Here is a 17,340-nt window from a genome sequence, read left to right as displayed (position 1 = left end):
GAGGGAGAGACAAGTGAGAACATTCACACACAGTAGGTTCTGTGAATCTTGCTATATTGAGTGAAGCACCCACGTCGCCCCCTCCCCGGCGTGATGGCAGCACAGTGGTGTTTGAGGTCCAGAGCGCAGGCTGTGTGGAGCACCGGGTCCACGAAGATGTCCGCCTTACTCTCCTTCAGCATGTTCAGCACCTCCTGCAACAAAGGAAGGAGGAACAGCGAGCGATCAAGGATGAGGTTCTGCAACTCATATATTTAGACCTTATGATGAATCATCCAAATGAGATTTAGAGGAGTTAAAAACATGTTTTAATGGTGTTCACCACGTAGAGACTAGTTATAAAGACACTTGAAACATTTCCCAACAGAAGTCCATCCATCCTTACTAACTTGTTTGGATGTTTTACAAAGCAAGTCATAGGCTCTTTGGTTCATAATGTATTTGTCCTACAGCCCACAGACGACACCTGGAGGAGGATGCTCTAACTTATTCCCTGCATTGCCTCATAATGAATACAAATGTACATTTAACAAATATAGCACGTTGTTAACCAACTCCAGTAGACCCTTTTTCTAAGATATCAGCCTGAGTCTTTTTGACATTTCAAAGAAATACGATGGTTCAATCAACAACTAACCCTACGTCCACCCAGCCACAGGTTCGGAGCATTTCCCACAAATATCAAGGTTCAAAAATAAATAATGATATTTACTTTTTTACAGGCTTCCTGTTTGATCTTCAGCAGGTTGACTTTCAGACACTCCTCCACCTGACCCGTCTGCTCCTGAGCTGCTGCCTCCTCTGCACACAGCCTGGGGATCTGAGGAGGGAGGAGAGAGGGGAGAGGGGAGGAGAGGAAAGGAGAGGAGGGGAGGAGAGAGGAGAGAGGGAGGAGAGAGGGGAGGAGAGGAGAGGAGAGAGGAGAGAGGAGGAGAGGAGAGGAGAGAGAGGAGGAGAGGAGGAGAGGAGGAGAGTTTAATGAAAATAAAGAGTTGGTTTGATACAGAGAAAGACATCCGAAATAGTCCTTAGGATTGTGTGTGTGTGTGTGTGTGTGTGTGTGTGTGTGTGTGTGTGTGTGTGTGTGTGTGTGTGTGTGTGTGTGTGTACCTCATCAGTGCAGTGCATCTGCAGCTGTGGGTCCAGTCTGTAGTCGAGTGCTGACTCCTGCAGGATCACTCTGATCTGATCCTCACAGTCTGGAGACAGCCTCTGGACCACACCCGCCAAGAACACACAGTTCAGGACAACAACAACAACAACAAAAAGTTGAAGTCAAATATTCATGAAGTATGATGATAAAGACACTGTGCAGCTTATAGTAAACAAGTATTAGTTGTTATTTCAAATCTGTGTTAAAGGATTACACCATTTTATTGTTTTTAACAATTAAACCTATACATTTACATTTTATTTACCGTTTATTTGATGCCGTTTCTAGTCCAGTAACTATTTTATCCATATCTTTTATTTGCAGTTTGTTAAGTTGAGGACTCTGAGGTGTGGTCGGCACTGACCTGGTCGGCATATTTGAGTTTGAGGCAGGCGATGACCTGGCCCTCCAGCTCGCTGTCCTCGCTCGCCTTGTTCAGGATGGGCTGGCAGAACTTTGGGATGTCGGCCCGGCAAGCTTTCCTCAACACCGGGTTCAACCTGTAGTCTGGAGGGGGGCAGGGGAGTTTGTATTGGAGGTGATGTCGAGTAGGATCAGGTTCAGATTACGAGATATGATTCAGACATGTTAAGACATGTTTTACTGACCCGTGTTCTGTGTGATCTGTCTCTTGGTGATCATCTGTTTGCATTTGGGGTCCATCAGCTCGCTGTTCTTGTTCTGTTTCAGACACTGAAGGACATTCCTGGCGTCCGCGTCAGTACAGAACCTCTGCAGGAGAGAGGCACAAAACAAACTGGGTAAGGGGTCGTCTTGTTGTTTATTACAGCAGCTGACCTCTTGAAACACCTCCTCCTCCTCCTCACCTTGATCATCTGCTTGCAGACTCTCATCAGCTGGTAGTCGAGCTCGGGGTCGGTCATCTCCACCTCCTGCAGTCTGAAGATCTTCTGGTGGCAGCGCTGACTCAGGTGCTTCTTCTGCTCCTTCAGACACTCGATCATCTGGGGAGCAGCAGAAAAGGAGGTGGAAATATTAAAAACATGACTTCAATATTTATCTCAGCTGTTTTCTGCCTGTGCGATGCGCCTCACCTGAGCGTTACCAAAGGCCACGTTGGGACACAGACGGCTGATGTCCGACTTACAGGGATCGTACAACTCTGGTTCCAACCGGATGTCCTCCGACTGAAAGAGAGGGAGAGAAGAGTCATACAGTAAGATGAATCTATGTTAACACAAGTGTGCACAAACTGTTGTTTTCACAGTTTGAGACACTTGTATGCAGTGTGAGGTATTGACACACAGAGTAAGGTACTTTATGGGTATGTTTTCTCTGTAATATTATTAGCGCAACACTTTTGTAACAGTAATTCTAATATGTTTTGTTTGCTTGGCTGAAAGGTGGTTTAAATTATGATCATTTTTGTATTTACTCTATACTGGATTGTTAATTAGCTGAGATAGTGCGCTTTTGTTTTATGTATTTTTGACTGTGTGTGCACCCCAGGGCGAATAGACAATGCTCATGCTAGTGCTAATGGGGATCCTAATAAAAAAAGAAAGAACAAGTCTACGGCCATGCTAACAGCTCGGTGAGGTTGTACTTAAAGCCAAATGCTGATATGATGATTTGAACCAGGCATACTTTCATTGTTTGAGAATTTCAGTCGTTTTGCAGGTATTTAGTCGTGTGTGTGTGTGTGTGTGTGTGTGTGTGTGTGTGTGTGTGTGTGTGTGTGTGTGTGTGTGTGTGTGTGTGTGTGTGTGTGTGTGTGTGTGTGTGTGTGTGTGTGTGTGTGAGAGCGTTACCATCTCAAGCTCTTCCACCCGCAGCTGTTTACGACACTTGAGTGAGACGCGCTGCTCCCTGGCGTCCTGCAGCGTGTCGTTCCTCACCGTGGTGCTGAGGCAGATCACGACATCCACCCTGCGGCATGATGGGAAGCGTGAAATGTGTTTGAACTAACTGGCTGCTCACAGAGAACAACAACAGAGGGAAAAAGGTACGTTTCCATTCTTAGGGATGTTTTAAAGCAAATCAAACTCACTTTTTCTTGATGTTTGGACACAGTCGCAGAACGTCCTCCTTACACGCCATCTTGAATTTGTAGGAGAACCGGAAATCCTTCATCTGGACCTGAAAGGTGAGCATCACGCATATTAAACAGCAAACATCACAGACACACATCGTCATCTCTCTCTTCATCTTCCTCTCTTTTTTCCTTCTGAATCTTGTGACATGTTAGGGGAATAATTAAAGTATCACACTCCTGTAGACACAAGCTGAGCAATTAAGTATTTACACGAACGACCATCTGTCAGTGTAGAGGAGGGTAAAATAACACAGACAAAACAAAAATTCTAAAATATATTATAACTATAATCCTATGTGAAACACTAATAAAGAAGTGTGTGTGAATGACAGGAAACAATGAAAAACTAAAGCTGCCGAACACATTCCTCAAAATGTATTTTAAATGTGTGAATGATAGAAAATGTGAAGAAATGATCGCTTGTGTCTTGGCCAAACTGTGCACCACACTGAAATCTTGCTTTAGATAAAAAAGTCATTGATATAGAGTAAGGAAGAGATAAAGATGTCATGGTTACTGACCAGCTGGAAGTGTGTAACGCCGACTAAACATTTTTCATTCATCTCCTTCTGATGTTTGTTCTGAACCAGGCACTCCATCAGATCCCCTGTGTCCACCTGGTTATCAGCTACATCCTACACACACACACACACACACACACACACACACACACACACACACACACACACACACACACACACACACACACACACACACACACACACACACACACACACACACACACACACACACCCCATTAAAGCCCTGCTTCAGGAGCATGAAGCTCAGTTATATTTAGCATGAATCTGGGCTTTATGCGATAAAATAGAGAAGCCCCGCCCCTTAGCCTATCACGTACAATGTGTTAGAGCGCTAGCCAATAAAAGCGTGAGTATAACGTAGTGATGTCACTATGTTGGAGAAGTAAACAAAGGACTCCCTAACCCTAAAATCTACTTGCCAATAAATTGTAACTCACACATTTCGGATTCATTACACCCCTGCTATATATGCTTGCATTAAATGACCAGCTTTTTTTAAATGTGTAAACCCCATGTGTATGTTTGTGTGTACTCAGAAGAAAGTATGTACTCACATGGCAGAAGGCCTGAGTGAGGGGCTCGCAGGCTCTGATGAGCAGAGCGTCGATCTGGATGTCCTGCAGCAGAGAAGAGAGACCAAAGTTCAGGACGTGCAGGTGAGACAAACAAGCACTCCCATCAACATTCAAGCTGCTCAGGTGAAAAATTACAATAAACAACTTCCCAATCTGGGACATTTAATCTAATCTCTAAAACTGACCTCAGACTCCAGCTCCGTCAGGTTCCCCACCACCTCCCTGCAGGCAGGCACCAAGTCCTCCAAATGATCCTGCAGACACTCCAGCTCCTGACCACACACACACACACACACACACACACACACACACACACACACACACACACACACACACACACACAACACACACACACACACACACACACACACACACACACACACACACACACACACACACACACACACCAGAAGTGGTCAGTAAAGTCTTCTCCTTTACATCATCACATTATGTCTCTTCCAGTTAAGCCCCTTGCCCCACTTTAACGGGAAGAAACTCAGCTATCAGACAATATCAAGCCGAAACAAAACACAACTCTAACGCCGAGCCTCTGAATTGGCCCTGAGCCAAAGAATGCTAACGCACTTAGTACAGAACTCACGGTATAAATACTTTATTACTTATCGGATCTGCACAACCAAGATATCAGATTAAAGCTGAGATTCCACAGGTTCTAGCGGTATAAGTATCATCACTGTGCGACCAAAGCTTGCGGCAGTTTAGGCAAACCCAGACAACACACACAGCGTAGCTTTACTGAGCCAAAACGGCAAATATGTCTTACCTTTGCTGATTTCTGAGTGTGTGAGGAATACAACCCAGCTTCCGGTTTTGGGAGTGCTGGCACTCATTCACCAATGGTAATGTTTAGATGGATTTTAGGAACTTCCCCTCGATTCTATTGGCTCTAACGGTTCAAGAGTGGTGTCAATCATCAAAATCGACCGATGGGTTCCAGAGATATGGCAAATACAACCAAATGACCCCAAAAGTGGGTTTTTTTCACTAAATCTCTCTAAAAAGGTCAATTTTCACTTGTTTTGCATCAATATATACACTATAACTTAATTTTTTTTACTATGTTCAATCTGAATTTACTTGAAAATAAAAACATCTATATTGATTCTGACTTTTCTACATCCAACTCACAGGTGTATCATTGCTTAGAAGTGAAGATGTAGTCATTTGTTCTGGGAATGTCATTTTTCGAGCCTGATAGGTTGGCGGGTGCTCCACGCTCAGGCATGGAGTGCGTCCTGTGGCCGAGCAGCACGTTTGTGTAGGTCGATTTGCCTCTGATGTGTTACTTGGGGGGCTTTTTTATAGTTCTCCCCGTGTGTGTTGTTAATGCCAGTTTGATTAGGCTCAGAGTGTGGAGGTTGTGAGGAACGGAGATTTACACACACCAAACATCCTAGACGATCGGACTTACGTCGTAGACATGTGCCTCTTCTACCCCTCCTTGACACTTCGTGGCCCCGACAACCTCGCTTCATAAAGTATAGGTCTCTGCCTTCACACAGACTTAGGGCTGCTAGGGTACTAAAGTTGAAAATTGTATAATTACTGGATCTTAAATATATATACTTTTAGTTGGTGTTTTGCATAACTGTATGGAGTAGTAATTCGTACGGAATAGTATACGAACACCCCCATCAGAAGTATTTGACGCTTCTTGTATCGAGTCCCACGGTAGTGTCTTAACTGTATTTACCTTATCATTTATCTCTTATTCTACCATGTTCCAGGGGATATATGTTGACTAAAAGTTACTTATATAATATCTGTGTCTATATTGATTGTTTGTACGAGACTTGCACAGAACCGTGAGCTTTGGTGGTTTGTCTAGTAAGCGTCGTAGGATATTGGGGAGACAAAGTCGGGGACAAGGGGTTTCAGGGAGCTAAGAGACAGGCAATGAAATCTATTTTATTCCTCGGTGAGGGAGTGCGGGAGACCATCTTCTATAAACCCAAACGGTCAGCTTATCAGGTAAATCGGAATCCTTGCGACGGGGCGTTACGGACGTCGGCGTCGTAAACGGCAGAGTTTGTCAGCCCGGCAAGAGGCTTTGTTTGCTAATACTGCCTTTCATAACTTAGTAGCTTTCAATGCGCCACGAATAATTCGTAAAATTTTGCATTCACCATTCAACGGTTTCCGAAACAAAACTTGCAAGTAGGTCATAATATTAGTTTTTCTTTTATGCTTGCAATCAAAATGACTTATACGTTTTTTCATGTTGTAAAGTTGGCTCAGACACACCCCAAGAGCACAGTTGAATTTCTACAAACTTGACCACTACATTGTACTATCCACAATTCCTGATTGCAAATATTATGTTATGAAACATAACTAAAATTCTAAAGAAGTATGTTAGTATGGCATAGACCCTAGTAAAATAATTACACTGGCCTCCCTCTCCCACCTCCGTATTCAAGAAGTGAAAGGAAAAAAAATAAAGTTCAATTTGAAACCAGTATCCTTCTTAACAAAGGAGACAACAGGTGCCAAGTATTTCGTATTTCGTTGTCATCGTAGCGCTCGTCGTGCCACGTCTCAGAGATCGTACTAGATGTCATCAGGGAGCGCTCTAAGTAGGGTACAACATCAGGCGAGATATCTGTTTGACGATCAAAGGTATCAAAGGGGTGCTCGTCGTTTGCGGTGTAAGTAGGCGCAGGCGACCGCGTAGTATTTGTGCCAGCCTATCACTTTCACGTAAACACTGAAGGAGAATTCATGCGTCAGAGCGAAGAGGGATGTCAGGAAAACTTAAGAGGGATAGGTGATAATAGGGATGTTGGGGCACTGGAAAGGTGGTCTCCATTCCTTACTCCTCTATCCCGGCATTGCAATCCTCGCTAAAAACCTGATAAGGCTGTGGCTCTGGAACCAATATGTTCTTGTGTACCCGGAATCAACCTCTAAGTCCACTATTCCCCCCCAATTCCAACACTAACCGATTACCAATGTGTTCGGTTTTGTGCAATACTGTAGTATTTCACCGGTTTTACACTAGATCGGTAAAAGTGCTGTCCAAAATATATTTACCTAGTCCTGTTTTTCCTCTCTTAGAAACAAGGGCTTTTAAAGTCTCAGGAAATGTGTCTCTGCCTGTGTAAACTACATCTTTTTCTGTACTTTCTTCACCTAAAACGTATTATGTGACATCCACTGGAAATTAATTCCTCGTACTTTTCTTTTCGTAAAACATATATATTATATAGAATAAACAAAACAGTAGAGGTCCCTTAAGTTATATCGAACAGAATCTAATATAAAGTAATTTACTTCCACAATATATATGTGCATATTAGTTATTCATGTTTATCAAAATGAGGTATAAACAAAGTGCCGACAAAGACGTTACCTGAGAGGGGAGCGGAGTCTTAGATTTAGAACTTAGAGTCTTGATACCGCGCTCACAATTTTTCTGTACCGCACATTACGAAGGAAATAGTCTCCCTTAACTCAGTACAACAAACGAGGGTCGACTGCGGCAGGGATATATCTTCACGTCCCCTGCGGCGAGCCGGACGGTGTAGTGCCGACCTGCTCTGGTCGCTCGACTACAGGCGTCCCGCGGCAGAAGAGGACGCATGCGGTGCAGAAGGATGGCGTCGCTCCTCGTCCCGCGGCCCATCCTGGGAATCTTGTGTGAGCGACAGGAAAATTTACATTCACCTTCCCTCCTCAAAGTTGCATAAACCTATATAACATATGATAACACTTGACATGTGAACAACAAAGGTTAACCTTGTCCAATTGGGTTCGCCTCCGTCCATGCACCAGCCTACTAGTGAAGTTTATGTAGACATAAGTCCTAGGACCACAACCTATTGACTACTACTATTACCCCTACTAAAAGTAAATCAGACAGTTTTTCACAACAACCTTTTACTGTCTAGTATTTCCAGTAAAAGTATTCGGGTAAATTAAGCACACAATCAGTATCGATTGTCAACGACTTAACCGTGAGTTGCCCTTCATGAAACTTCTACTCGCCTTACCCTCAGGAATAAAAAAGAAAAAATTTATTAATATAAGTTATGCCTGGGTTTAATATCAAAGGCTGTATAAAAACCCTAAAGCTCTCTTTGCGAACTTGTTGTCGAAGCACGTTTACTAACGTTACGACCGGGCCATGGTACATAGTCACAGGAGTCACCCTTCGCAGGTGTACCGGCAGGTCACCACTAATACGAAGTGTCACACTTGTGGGCCTCTGAACCTTAGACTATACTAAATATACGGGGTATAGTGACACAGGTCTGGAAATCTACACTTCGTTAAACCCCCGAGGCATGAAGAAAAATCTCTAAACAACCGAATCTCCAAATATTGGTGTAAAGGTTATTTCGACTCCTTATTGTTCCCAACATGACTGTCGTTGACCAATTTCAGGATTTTGTATTAACCCTTATGTAATTTCAATTTAGTATTTTGTGTTATCTTCTTACTATAGTTTACATAGTCAATGTTCTTTTCCTGAGTGTTTTGATGTTCGCACCTTATTACTATATCCTTCAGGTGCACCATCATGTAATTACTTTGTATGTTCCTTCTTATGTTAAATTGATGTTTGATATTCTATGTTTTCACATCGGTGCTCATTTACTTGTCTTATTGTTAAGTGATGAGAGAATAATTATGGTCGATTGAAACGCATACCAAACCTTGTATTCCATAAAGATACACATCCTCGACGTTATTATGCATAAAAGATTAGTTAGTTCAAATTCAAAGAATAATTACTAATAGTAAACAAGATATTTTGTAGAGTATATCTACTTTGTCAAAGGTATTACACAGTTGGTTGTCAGGTTTTACTTCTGTATAAATTTCAATGTAGTTACCTTTCGTCGAACTGCAGTAAACTCTTCGACCTTTGTAATGTATTATCGACTTTACTGTTGTAAATTCGCTAATAGTTTTGTAAAAACTGTTGAGGGAGGCTAGTAAAATCAGTTTATCTCTCATGTAATGAAGTCTATATAAGTCCTCTTATTCTTCTTTAGCAAAGGGACCACAGGTGATGTCATACTCAATCTACAGCTCACTTGAGATTTAATTTCAACTTTTGACCATTATTGTCATTGAGATTTACACAGTAATCGTCGATCCATTATGGTACTAATCAATCGAATAAAGGAAAGTGTCTTTATAGCAAAACTTTACCAGTCGGCAGCTCACTGATTTGTATCGATAGTCTTTATGGTTTCTATGCACAAATTAATAAAAGAGGAGGTTACTATATCAAACTAAACCATAAAAATAATTGGATTGGTATATTGTACCAAAACCGGAGTTGTTAGGAGATAACACTCCGAGAACAATGTTCAAAATAAGACCACACAAGACACACACACACGTCAATAGAGCCCGACATTCCACCTCGCAAGTCTCCTAACGAGGTGTCTCCCGGCGACCTACCTTCGACCTGGTCTCGTACGTCTCTCCACGTACTGCTGGAACCGTTCACCACGTCGCTCTTCTGTCTGTGACCTGTCCACTGTGTTGTGTTTGTGTTGTGTGTGATGTTGTGTGTGTGTGTTGTGTTGTGTGGTGGTGTGTGTGTGTGTGTGTGTGTGTGTGTGTCTGTGTGTGTCCGGCAAAGAGTTACAGCTCCTCCGAACGAACGCATCGTGTACATACGACCCGTATAGTTTTTCACTTAAGCACGCGTGAGCTACTGCATCATACGAACTTTAATCTCCGAGACCTCGTCGAATGAGCTCTAGCTCTTTGCCCGGTGTCAATGATGACGACTGTAGCGCGAAGATGTCTAGAGTAGAGACCCTACAAACTCGTGGAAGTCACAAGTAGTTATTGTTGAGGATGTGGATTACACTACCTAAGTACTTGAGGGAGCCGTTTAGTAATAAATACTAAGCAAAACTAAAATAAGTGTCAGGAGTCCAATTCGGGTTCGGACNACCAGTCTGCTCTCTCAGTGAAGAGAGGAAGCCCAAAAAGAAGGGGAAGAACAGCAGATTTACATAAGTTAGAAGTTAGCAGCCTGCCTGATTAACTTTGAATGAGCTCTGTTTTCTCACACACACACACACACACACACACACACACACACAGCCATCACCTCATCTTCTTCCACTTCATCATCGTCACTCCCAGGAATGTTTGCTCACCTTTTGTCTGCTGTGAGCCCCGACCTTTAACCTCCATTCTGTCGATGAGGTGTGATATTGTTTAGTTTTTTTTGTTGTGTGCTCGGATGAGAGAAAACGTGGAATGTAAAAAATCTACCGCTGCATGAGTCCTTCTGATCTCTCACTCGCTAGCGTACATTTTTTATTTATAAAACACATGCTTTAAAATGTATAAAGATGTTATCAAAGCGCTGAGACCCCGTTTACACGAGAACAAAACGGGTTGGATCCGCATAGTTTCTCTTGCGTATAGCCCTTTCATTTACACAAGGCCGTAACAAAACGATAGAAACGGACCCCACAAACGATAACGGTTCCCAAGGTGGATAGATTTGCAAACGAAACGCTCTGGGGGGTCAAACGGCTCTGTGTAATCGCCTCTATACGATAATTTCCCGATAGATGAAGCCATAGCCCCGGCTCTCCCCACCTCTGCTGCTCACTGCTGTAGCATGGTCAGTAGCTACTGTCAGTAACTACTGCTAGTGCTACTGCTACTGACCATGCTAGAGATGTTAGTACAACATCTACAGCACGACCATGCTACAGATGTTAGTGCAAAATCTACAGTTCCTCTACCACAACCATCAGCAACAAGGGGACATGGAGAATTACATGAACTACCACACTGACACCGGCATATGTACTACAGCGTGTCCAGTGCTTTCGAGCGGTCTCGTGTGGAAGTACAGCGCCACTTACAGTCCCGGCATATGTACTACAGCGTTTCCAGCGTTCTCGTGTGAACAGACACGACAAATGAAACGAATACGTGTGAACGGAAGGCTTTTTTGAAAACGCATACTGTGCATAAACGCAAACGTTCCCGTGTGAGCAGCATGCAACATGCTACTGGACTCCAGCTGTTCCTCTGGAGTTAGCACATCATGAAAGATTCACACTTGTGTCACACACTGGCAGAAACAACAAACTGGAGCTCAGAGTTTTGGACGATGTGAAGATCTGATGCATTGATTTTTATACTTCTTGTTTTAAAACCGTCCATTGAGTCCGACAGTGTTACAGTAGTGCTGTTTAAGCTGTGAAGACGTTATACATATACAGGTGTGGGTCCATTCAAATGTGGAGATAACTTTCGCAAATAAAACAAGTTTTGAGCGAATAAATCTGGCTAATCAAAGCGTAGTTTGGTCAGAAGTTGTTAGTTTAGGCTTTGGCTGTAAATAAAGGCGAAGAAGTAGAAGAACAGAGGTTGAAATGGAGAAATCTTACCAGCCTTTTAGAGACAAATCGAAAATAGACCATCAGGAATTGACCAGAGAAGGTATGTGTTTTGGGAATATCCGTGAAAATGGCAAAAGCAGAAATCGGTCATGTCTCTGCATATGCTTTTCCATATCAGTCTATCATATAATACATTCAGCATGGTTTTCCATAAAAGCACACTTTTCCTTTGAACGAATGCAAAAACCACTAGTTGCTGGGAAGATAGGTTGGTTTGTTTGTTTGTCAGCTACTCGTTTATCTGATGAGTATGATGGAAATTCTTCTTATACCTGTATCTTTTTATTACTCAAATGGAAAGCAGTGTAGGAAGATAAACAGGAAAAAACAGAAACAACACTGTGTCCTTGTGGTGATAACCACAGCCTTGAGAGGATTGTCAAGCAAAGGTCATTCAAAAAGCTGGGGAGCTTCACAAGGATTGGACTGAGGCTAGAGTCAGTGCATCAAGAGCCACCACGCACAGAAGTATCCAGGACATGGGATACATGTGTGCATTCCTCGTGTCAAGCCACTCCTGAACCAGAGACAACGTCAGAAGCGTCTTGCCTGTGCTAAGGAGAAAAGGAACTAGTCTGTGGCTCAGTGGTCCACTTGAAATAATTAACTTTGTGTGAAATGAATCTATATAATATACGAGTTTCCTTTTTTAATAGAAATATTGAACTTAATCAACCTTTCCACGATATTCTTATTTATTGAGATGTACCTGTATATAGATAGATACATTTATCTTTTGATAAATGAACCCTCTTGTGCTGCGCTCTGGTGCCCACCAGGGGGCGGTAAAGACAGGCAACTGTAAAAGACAAAACAACATTACGTCACTTCCGGGCAGGACACAGGTGATTAGAAACCTTAGGAAACTGAAACTGTAGAAAGCTGCTACGTCTTTTTAGACGAAATGGCTTTAACGATTTATAGGCACATTAAGAGGTGAGCATATTTATTAAAGCGTTCATTTCCGATAACGTTTCAATTATTGTACATACGAGTCACAAAGGGACGGTCCTGAAGTCACTGGCAGGTTAGCCACGTTACATTAACGTTAGCTTCTCTCCATTCATTGCCGAGCTGTCAGTTCGGTAACTTGGTGATTAGCTGATAGCTAGCAGGCTGTCTCATCTGACTACGCATGAACCTACAGTCTCGATGTAAGCAGACTTGGGCTGTTACGTTGGTGGTTAACAGGTGGCTATATTCTATAAGCACTCGTAACTAACATTGATATAACTAGCTAACAGCAAGTTAATTTGGCTAACTCTCAAGCTGTTAGTACTTTATAAACCGCTGCTGCTAGCTAGCTAGCAGGAGTTCCCTGCTTCAGCAGTTTGGACACGTTCCAACTGCTAATATGTCAGAAGAAGGGAGTAATACACGATGTCCCTATATTACCTGCATCCTTTCCATTGCAGGGTTTACAAAGATGTACTGCTCCCGATTAAACATTAGATTAAAGACATCGGGAGATACAGTATATACTTTCCATTACTATACAGTGCAGAAAAGAAGATGGAGGTACCTTTCAAAACAACACATTGAACGAATGAGCATAAGGTTCAAACATCAGTATACAAGACAAGGTACAGACATATAGTTCATTCACAAATATATAGCACAAAGCCAATACAAACAACAATTATAAATAAATGCAACCAAATGTAAATGTACCCTCTTAGACTAAGGATAATACAAAACAATCTGATTATATATTACTTCTTTGCACAGTTTAGGTTTTGGTTATGCTGTAATTCTGTGGGACTGGAAGTATTTCAGTGTGATTAAAAGTAGTTGTAAGTGATATAATAAATGAAGGTGAGTAAAATGACGTGTCCTGCTTTTAAAGAAGGCAAACAAATACGAGAGATTATAGTTCTGTAATTGCTCATTATATTTAATAAAGTATAGACAAAACAAACTCTTTGTTTTAAAAGAAAAAAATGAATAATCCATGACAGGTTCTGTTTTTGGTGAATATAATATCAATCAAATCACAATTCTGTGTTTACAAAGAGTTTACAAAGCGTGTTCTATGATTTAAAAAAAGTACACTTTTGAGCTGTCAAACTGTAACTATGACATGACAAGAGCTACCTTTAAAAAAAACAAAACACAAAACTACAAGTACATCGAAATAAAGGATGTACCGAACAAAATGTAATTGAAATGTCTTTGTGTTGTTTTGATGTAGAAGAAATTAAAGAGGGAAAGCCATGGCCTGTGCCCAAGTGCCACTGGATGAGCAGCAGGTGACTGAGAAGGGCCCGCTGGGAAAAGAGCAGACACTGCCTGCATTGGTGAGTCATATCACATCATCTTATACAAAAGAACAGTCAAAGAATCACCTTACTCACCTTTCACAAGTCAAGTTGTATCAGAAGGAAAACATGTGCCTTTTGTTTCACATCAGCACCCGGCAAGGAAGGAGGACCGTTTTTTTGTGCCTTACAAATCCCCTCCTGAAGACGGCTCTCCCGCTGAGGTGGAGGAGTTTTTGGAACATGCCAAATTCATCACAGAGGACCTGGAGTGGCTGCTGGCACTGCCCCATGACAAGTTCTGGTGTCAGGTGAGGGGCCGTTATCATTAAGATACAATATCATAATACTCCTCAGTGTTTCCCCTAAGATGGAGTCATAGCAGCGGTGTTAAGGCACGTGGGCCCAGCATAATGTGAGTGCGGAGCGCGTGGAATTTTTTAGTGTGTGCACGTGCGAAGTGTGCCCCGCCAACTTGTTTCTATGTGTCAGCACAAGAAAAGCTCTTGAGGCCTAGTACCAGGGCCGGTTCTAGCCAATTTGCTGCCCTAGGTGAGATTTTAGGCGAGATTTTATATATAAAGAATAAATAAAAAATCCCTACTAAAGACAATACACTACAAAAACAGAAACTTATTGACATAGGTAATATATGTCAAAATGGCTTCAAATGTATTCATTATTGTATGAACATGTTTGAATTGGGGGGTGGACTTCACATCCTCTAGTGGGGTCCGGGGGTATGGCCCCCGGGAAGATTTTTTTGAACATTTTAAATTAAAATGCTTCAATCTGGAGCACTTTGAGCAGAATTACTAGAGACTAGACCTAGGGGGTACAACTCTAAAACACCCATATGAAAAAGATCGGTTTACATTTTAATAATCAAATAAGTATATGAACATAACCAATAACCTACCATAGCCAATAAAAAATACATGTAGCTTATTTGATTTTTGTTGTTCATTCATATCTTATTTTACCAGTTAACATTTTTTTATTTATGCATATTTTTGTATCTCTCCAACTTTAAATGATATTTTTCGGGTGTGGTGTGTTGGACAGTTGGAAGGATTATTACTTATGAAATTTACAACACTTCCTTTAGAAAGGTGTTATTAGGTTATTCATTAGGTTTTACATAAGTGAAGTCCAAATGCTTTGCAGTGTGCAGGTAGGGTCGCCGCCCCGTGGTAGGCGCTGTCCTAGGCAGCAAAAAAAGTATACGAGTCTGACCCGCTGCGCTAACTTTCCTTTCAATAAACTGAAGAAACATGACTGAAATGCTATGTGGGGCAAGTACAGTAAGGCCTGGGGCCCACAGTACCGCGTGTCAACTTCTAGCGGTTGAGAGACATGTTAGCAGATGACATGCGCCTATCCTAGGGGGTGTGTGACGAAAGTATACGTATCCAAGTCTTGCAACGCTCGATCCTGTGAACGCGGAACACCAAAAATTAAAGTAAAGGTATTACGTCTCAAAAATAACTTAAGAGATCATCAGCCGCCTTGGCGGTCACGTGGAGTAGGTTATCGTTAATATATAGACGCGGTACCCGTCTTTATCTACAAATATCACAAATGGTTCATTCTCCCTGTACACAGGAGAAGCGACCACTGCCCATGTCTACAGACCCAGAACGTTTAGCATAAGAAGTAGGCGAGGGTAGTTTTTTATCAAACCATTGTGGCGTGTCTTGGTCACATAGAGGACTGTACCCGCATACACAGTCCCAAGTTATTGTAGGAATTGTTATTAATGATATTATGAATTTTGATGGTTGATTAGGACATTACGGATTAAATACTGTAGGAGGATTATAAAATATCTCGGCTCTAACACGATAAAGAAACCGAAAGGGAAAGGACATCAAAACAATATGAGCAAAAACACACGGTACAATTACCAGACGTTTCCCGTTTTAGGGTCTTCAAGGGAGGGGGACTGAGGGACCGGACTTTGCGGAGACAAAACTGAGGAGACATTTCTATCCCAACTGTAGGTGATTGGCAACGCGAACGATAACCGATTATGATGTTGTGGCGCATGATTAGGTCCGATTCCGTCATCTTGGCTGCTGCTCGGCGGCGCTCCCGATTGTTAGTCTCGTCTGACCCGGAGACCAAAGTCTGTCTCCCACTTTTTCCACGTACTTTATTGTCCGTCGTACTATTTATTTCTCGACAAACTTGTAATTTCGAACATTTTGGTGCAGGTCGATGCTCTGTGATGTATGACTATCCTCGCTCTCTTCCTCAGTTTTATTGTACGTTACCAGTTGCTGCGTGAAAAGCACTTATGACGTCGACACAAAACTATTAGTATTGGAGTGGGGTGGGGGGGGGTCGCCCTCTTCGCCAGCGGAGCCACTTGTGTCACCCGTGACAGCGCCTAGAGATCGAGGCTGCATCATTCTGCACCCAACCATTTCTACAAGACTTTCACTTTGTTCACTCGCTGTTCATTGGTTTGCTCACTTGTTTATTTTCGTCACCCTGTCTCCCAACCATTCCCCCCTCAGGAGGTGGTAGTGGGTGTAGATAAGTAGCATTACTCATGTAGAGGTAGTTTTATGGGAGTTTACTAAGTTTACCTTTGGCATTATTTTTCCAAGTGGATAGGTAGAACACCGCGGACGACGAACCGGGAAGGGGGTTTCTCGTGTAAGTGTCTAGCGTCTTTAAAACCCTTACAGTTTTTCCTTCAAGAGCATCTATTAAAGTAGGCTTGTGTCTGCGCTAAACTCCTTCGAGAGGACTTCTTCTTCCCTCTCAGGTCGTTTCACAAATCGCTCGATATGTTTGATTCACGCCAGACTTCTCACTCCAAATGGACTTAGTGTTTGATATTGACCAGAAAAAAATCACTTAGTAGTTTACTAAGAAAGAAGTGTAAACAAACGTCGAGGATGGAACCTGAGAAATACGGCACCGGTAGGACTCCTTCTCGTCCTGTGCTGACGGACACCTGCGTCGCCGACGTAACAGACGGTCGGGCGGCCCCTCCCCCTTCCCGGGACCACCGGTCCAGGTCCGGTGCTGGCGCACTACCGTCCATACTCAGATCCGGTGAAAAGACCCGTCTGCATAGTAGTTGGCGTGGACTACCTCCTCTTCCTCGTCTCTTCCCTCCCTTTGTTGATAAAATCGACACGTCACAAGCTGAGTTTAGATGTCACAAAAGAACGAAAGCACGACGACGGTAATGTGAAAACACCGAGTCGTCCTACTGCGGGGATTTAAAATACACCCGTCGCGCTCTCAAAAACGTTTTTATATTAAAGATACGTTTGGATAGCTTGTCACAGGTATGTTGATGTTTCGAGGCCGTGTTTAATCCT

At 42.6% G+C, this 17,340-nt stretch overlaps 2 protein-coding genes across 3 annotated transcripts in view; one reads left to right on the top strand and one right to left on the bottom strand.

Annotated features, from left to right (window-relative positions):
* Positions 1-17,340, bottom strand: part of glg1a (golgi glycoprotein 1a) — a 170,534-nt gene that overhangs the window by 2,928 nt on the left and 150,266 nt on the right. For both annotated transcript variants that reach the window (XM_010769942.1, XM_010769943.1), the window contains 12 exons: positions 4,512-4,598; positions 4,306-4,368; positions 3,731-3,844; positions 3,165-3,253; positions 2,926-3,043; positions 2,209-2,301; positions 1,981-2,118; positions 1,762-1,885; positions 1,518-1,660; positions 1,111-1,212; positions 713-820; positions 74-194 (listed from right to left, as the gene is read on the bottom strand). In XM_010769942.1, coding sequence (XP_010768244.1) covers positions 74-194; positions 713-820; positions 1,111-1,212; positions 1,518-1,660; positions 1,762-1,885; positions 1,981-2,118; positions 2,209-2,301; positions 2,926-3,043; positions 3,165-3,253; positions 3,731-3,844; positions 4,306-4,368; positions 4,512-4,598 — 1,300 coding nt within the window. The remainder of the gene's footprint in view (positions 1-73; positions 195-712; positions 821-1,110; positions 1,213-1,517; positions 1,661-1,761; positions 1,886-1,980; positions 2,119-2,208; positions 2,302-2,925; positions 3,044-3,164; positions 3,254-3,730; positions 3,845-4,305; positions 4,369-4,511; positions 4,599-17,340) is intronic.
* ascc2 (activating signal cointegrator 1 complex subunit 2) overlaps positions 9,842-17,340 on the top strand; it is a 39,661-nt gene continuing 32,162 nt past the window's right edge. Inside the window, exons 1-2 of the mRNA XM_010769932.1 lie at positions 9,842-9,848; positions 12,533-12,536. The gene's annotated coding sequence lies outside the window, so the exon portion shown is untranslated. The remainder of the gene's footprint in view (positions 9,849-12,532; positions 12,537-17,340) is intronic.

This window comes from Notothenia coriiceps, unplaced genomic scaffold, assembly GCF_000735185.1.
Source record: "Notothenia coriiceps isolate Sejong01 unplaced genomic scaffold, NC01 NC01_scaffold00008049, whole genome shotgun sequence".
NCBI classification, from domain to species: Eukaryota; Metazoa; Chordata; class Actinopteri; order Perciformes; family Nototheniidae; genus Notothenia; species Notothenia coriiceps.
The sequence above is the reverse complement of the archived record's forward strand: the minus strand, read 5'-3'. Positions and strand labels throughout refer to the sequence as shown.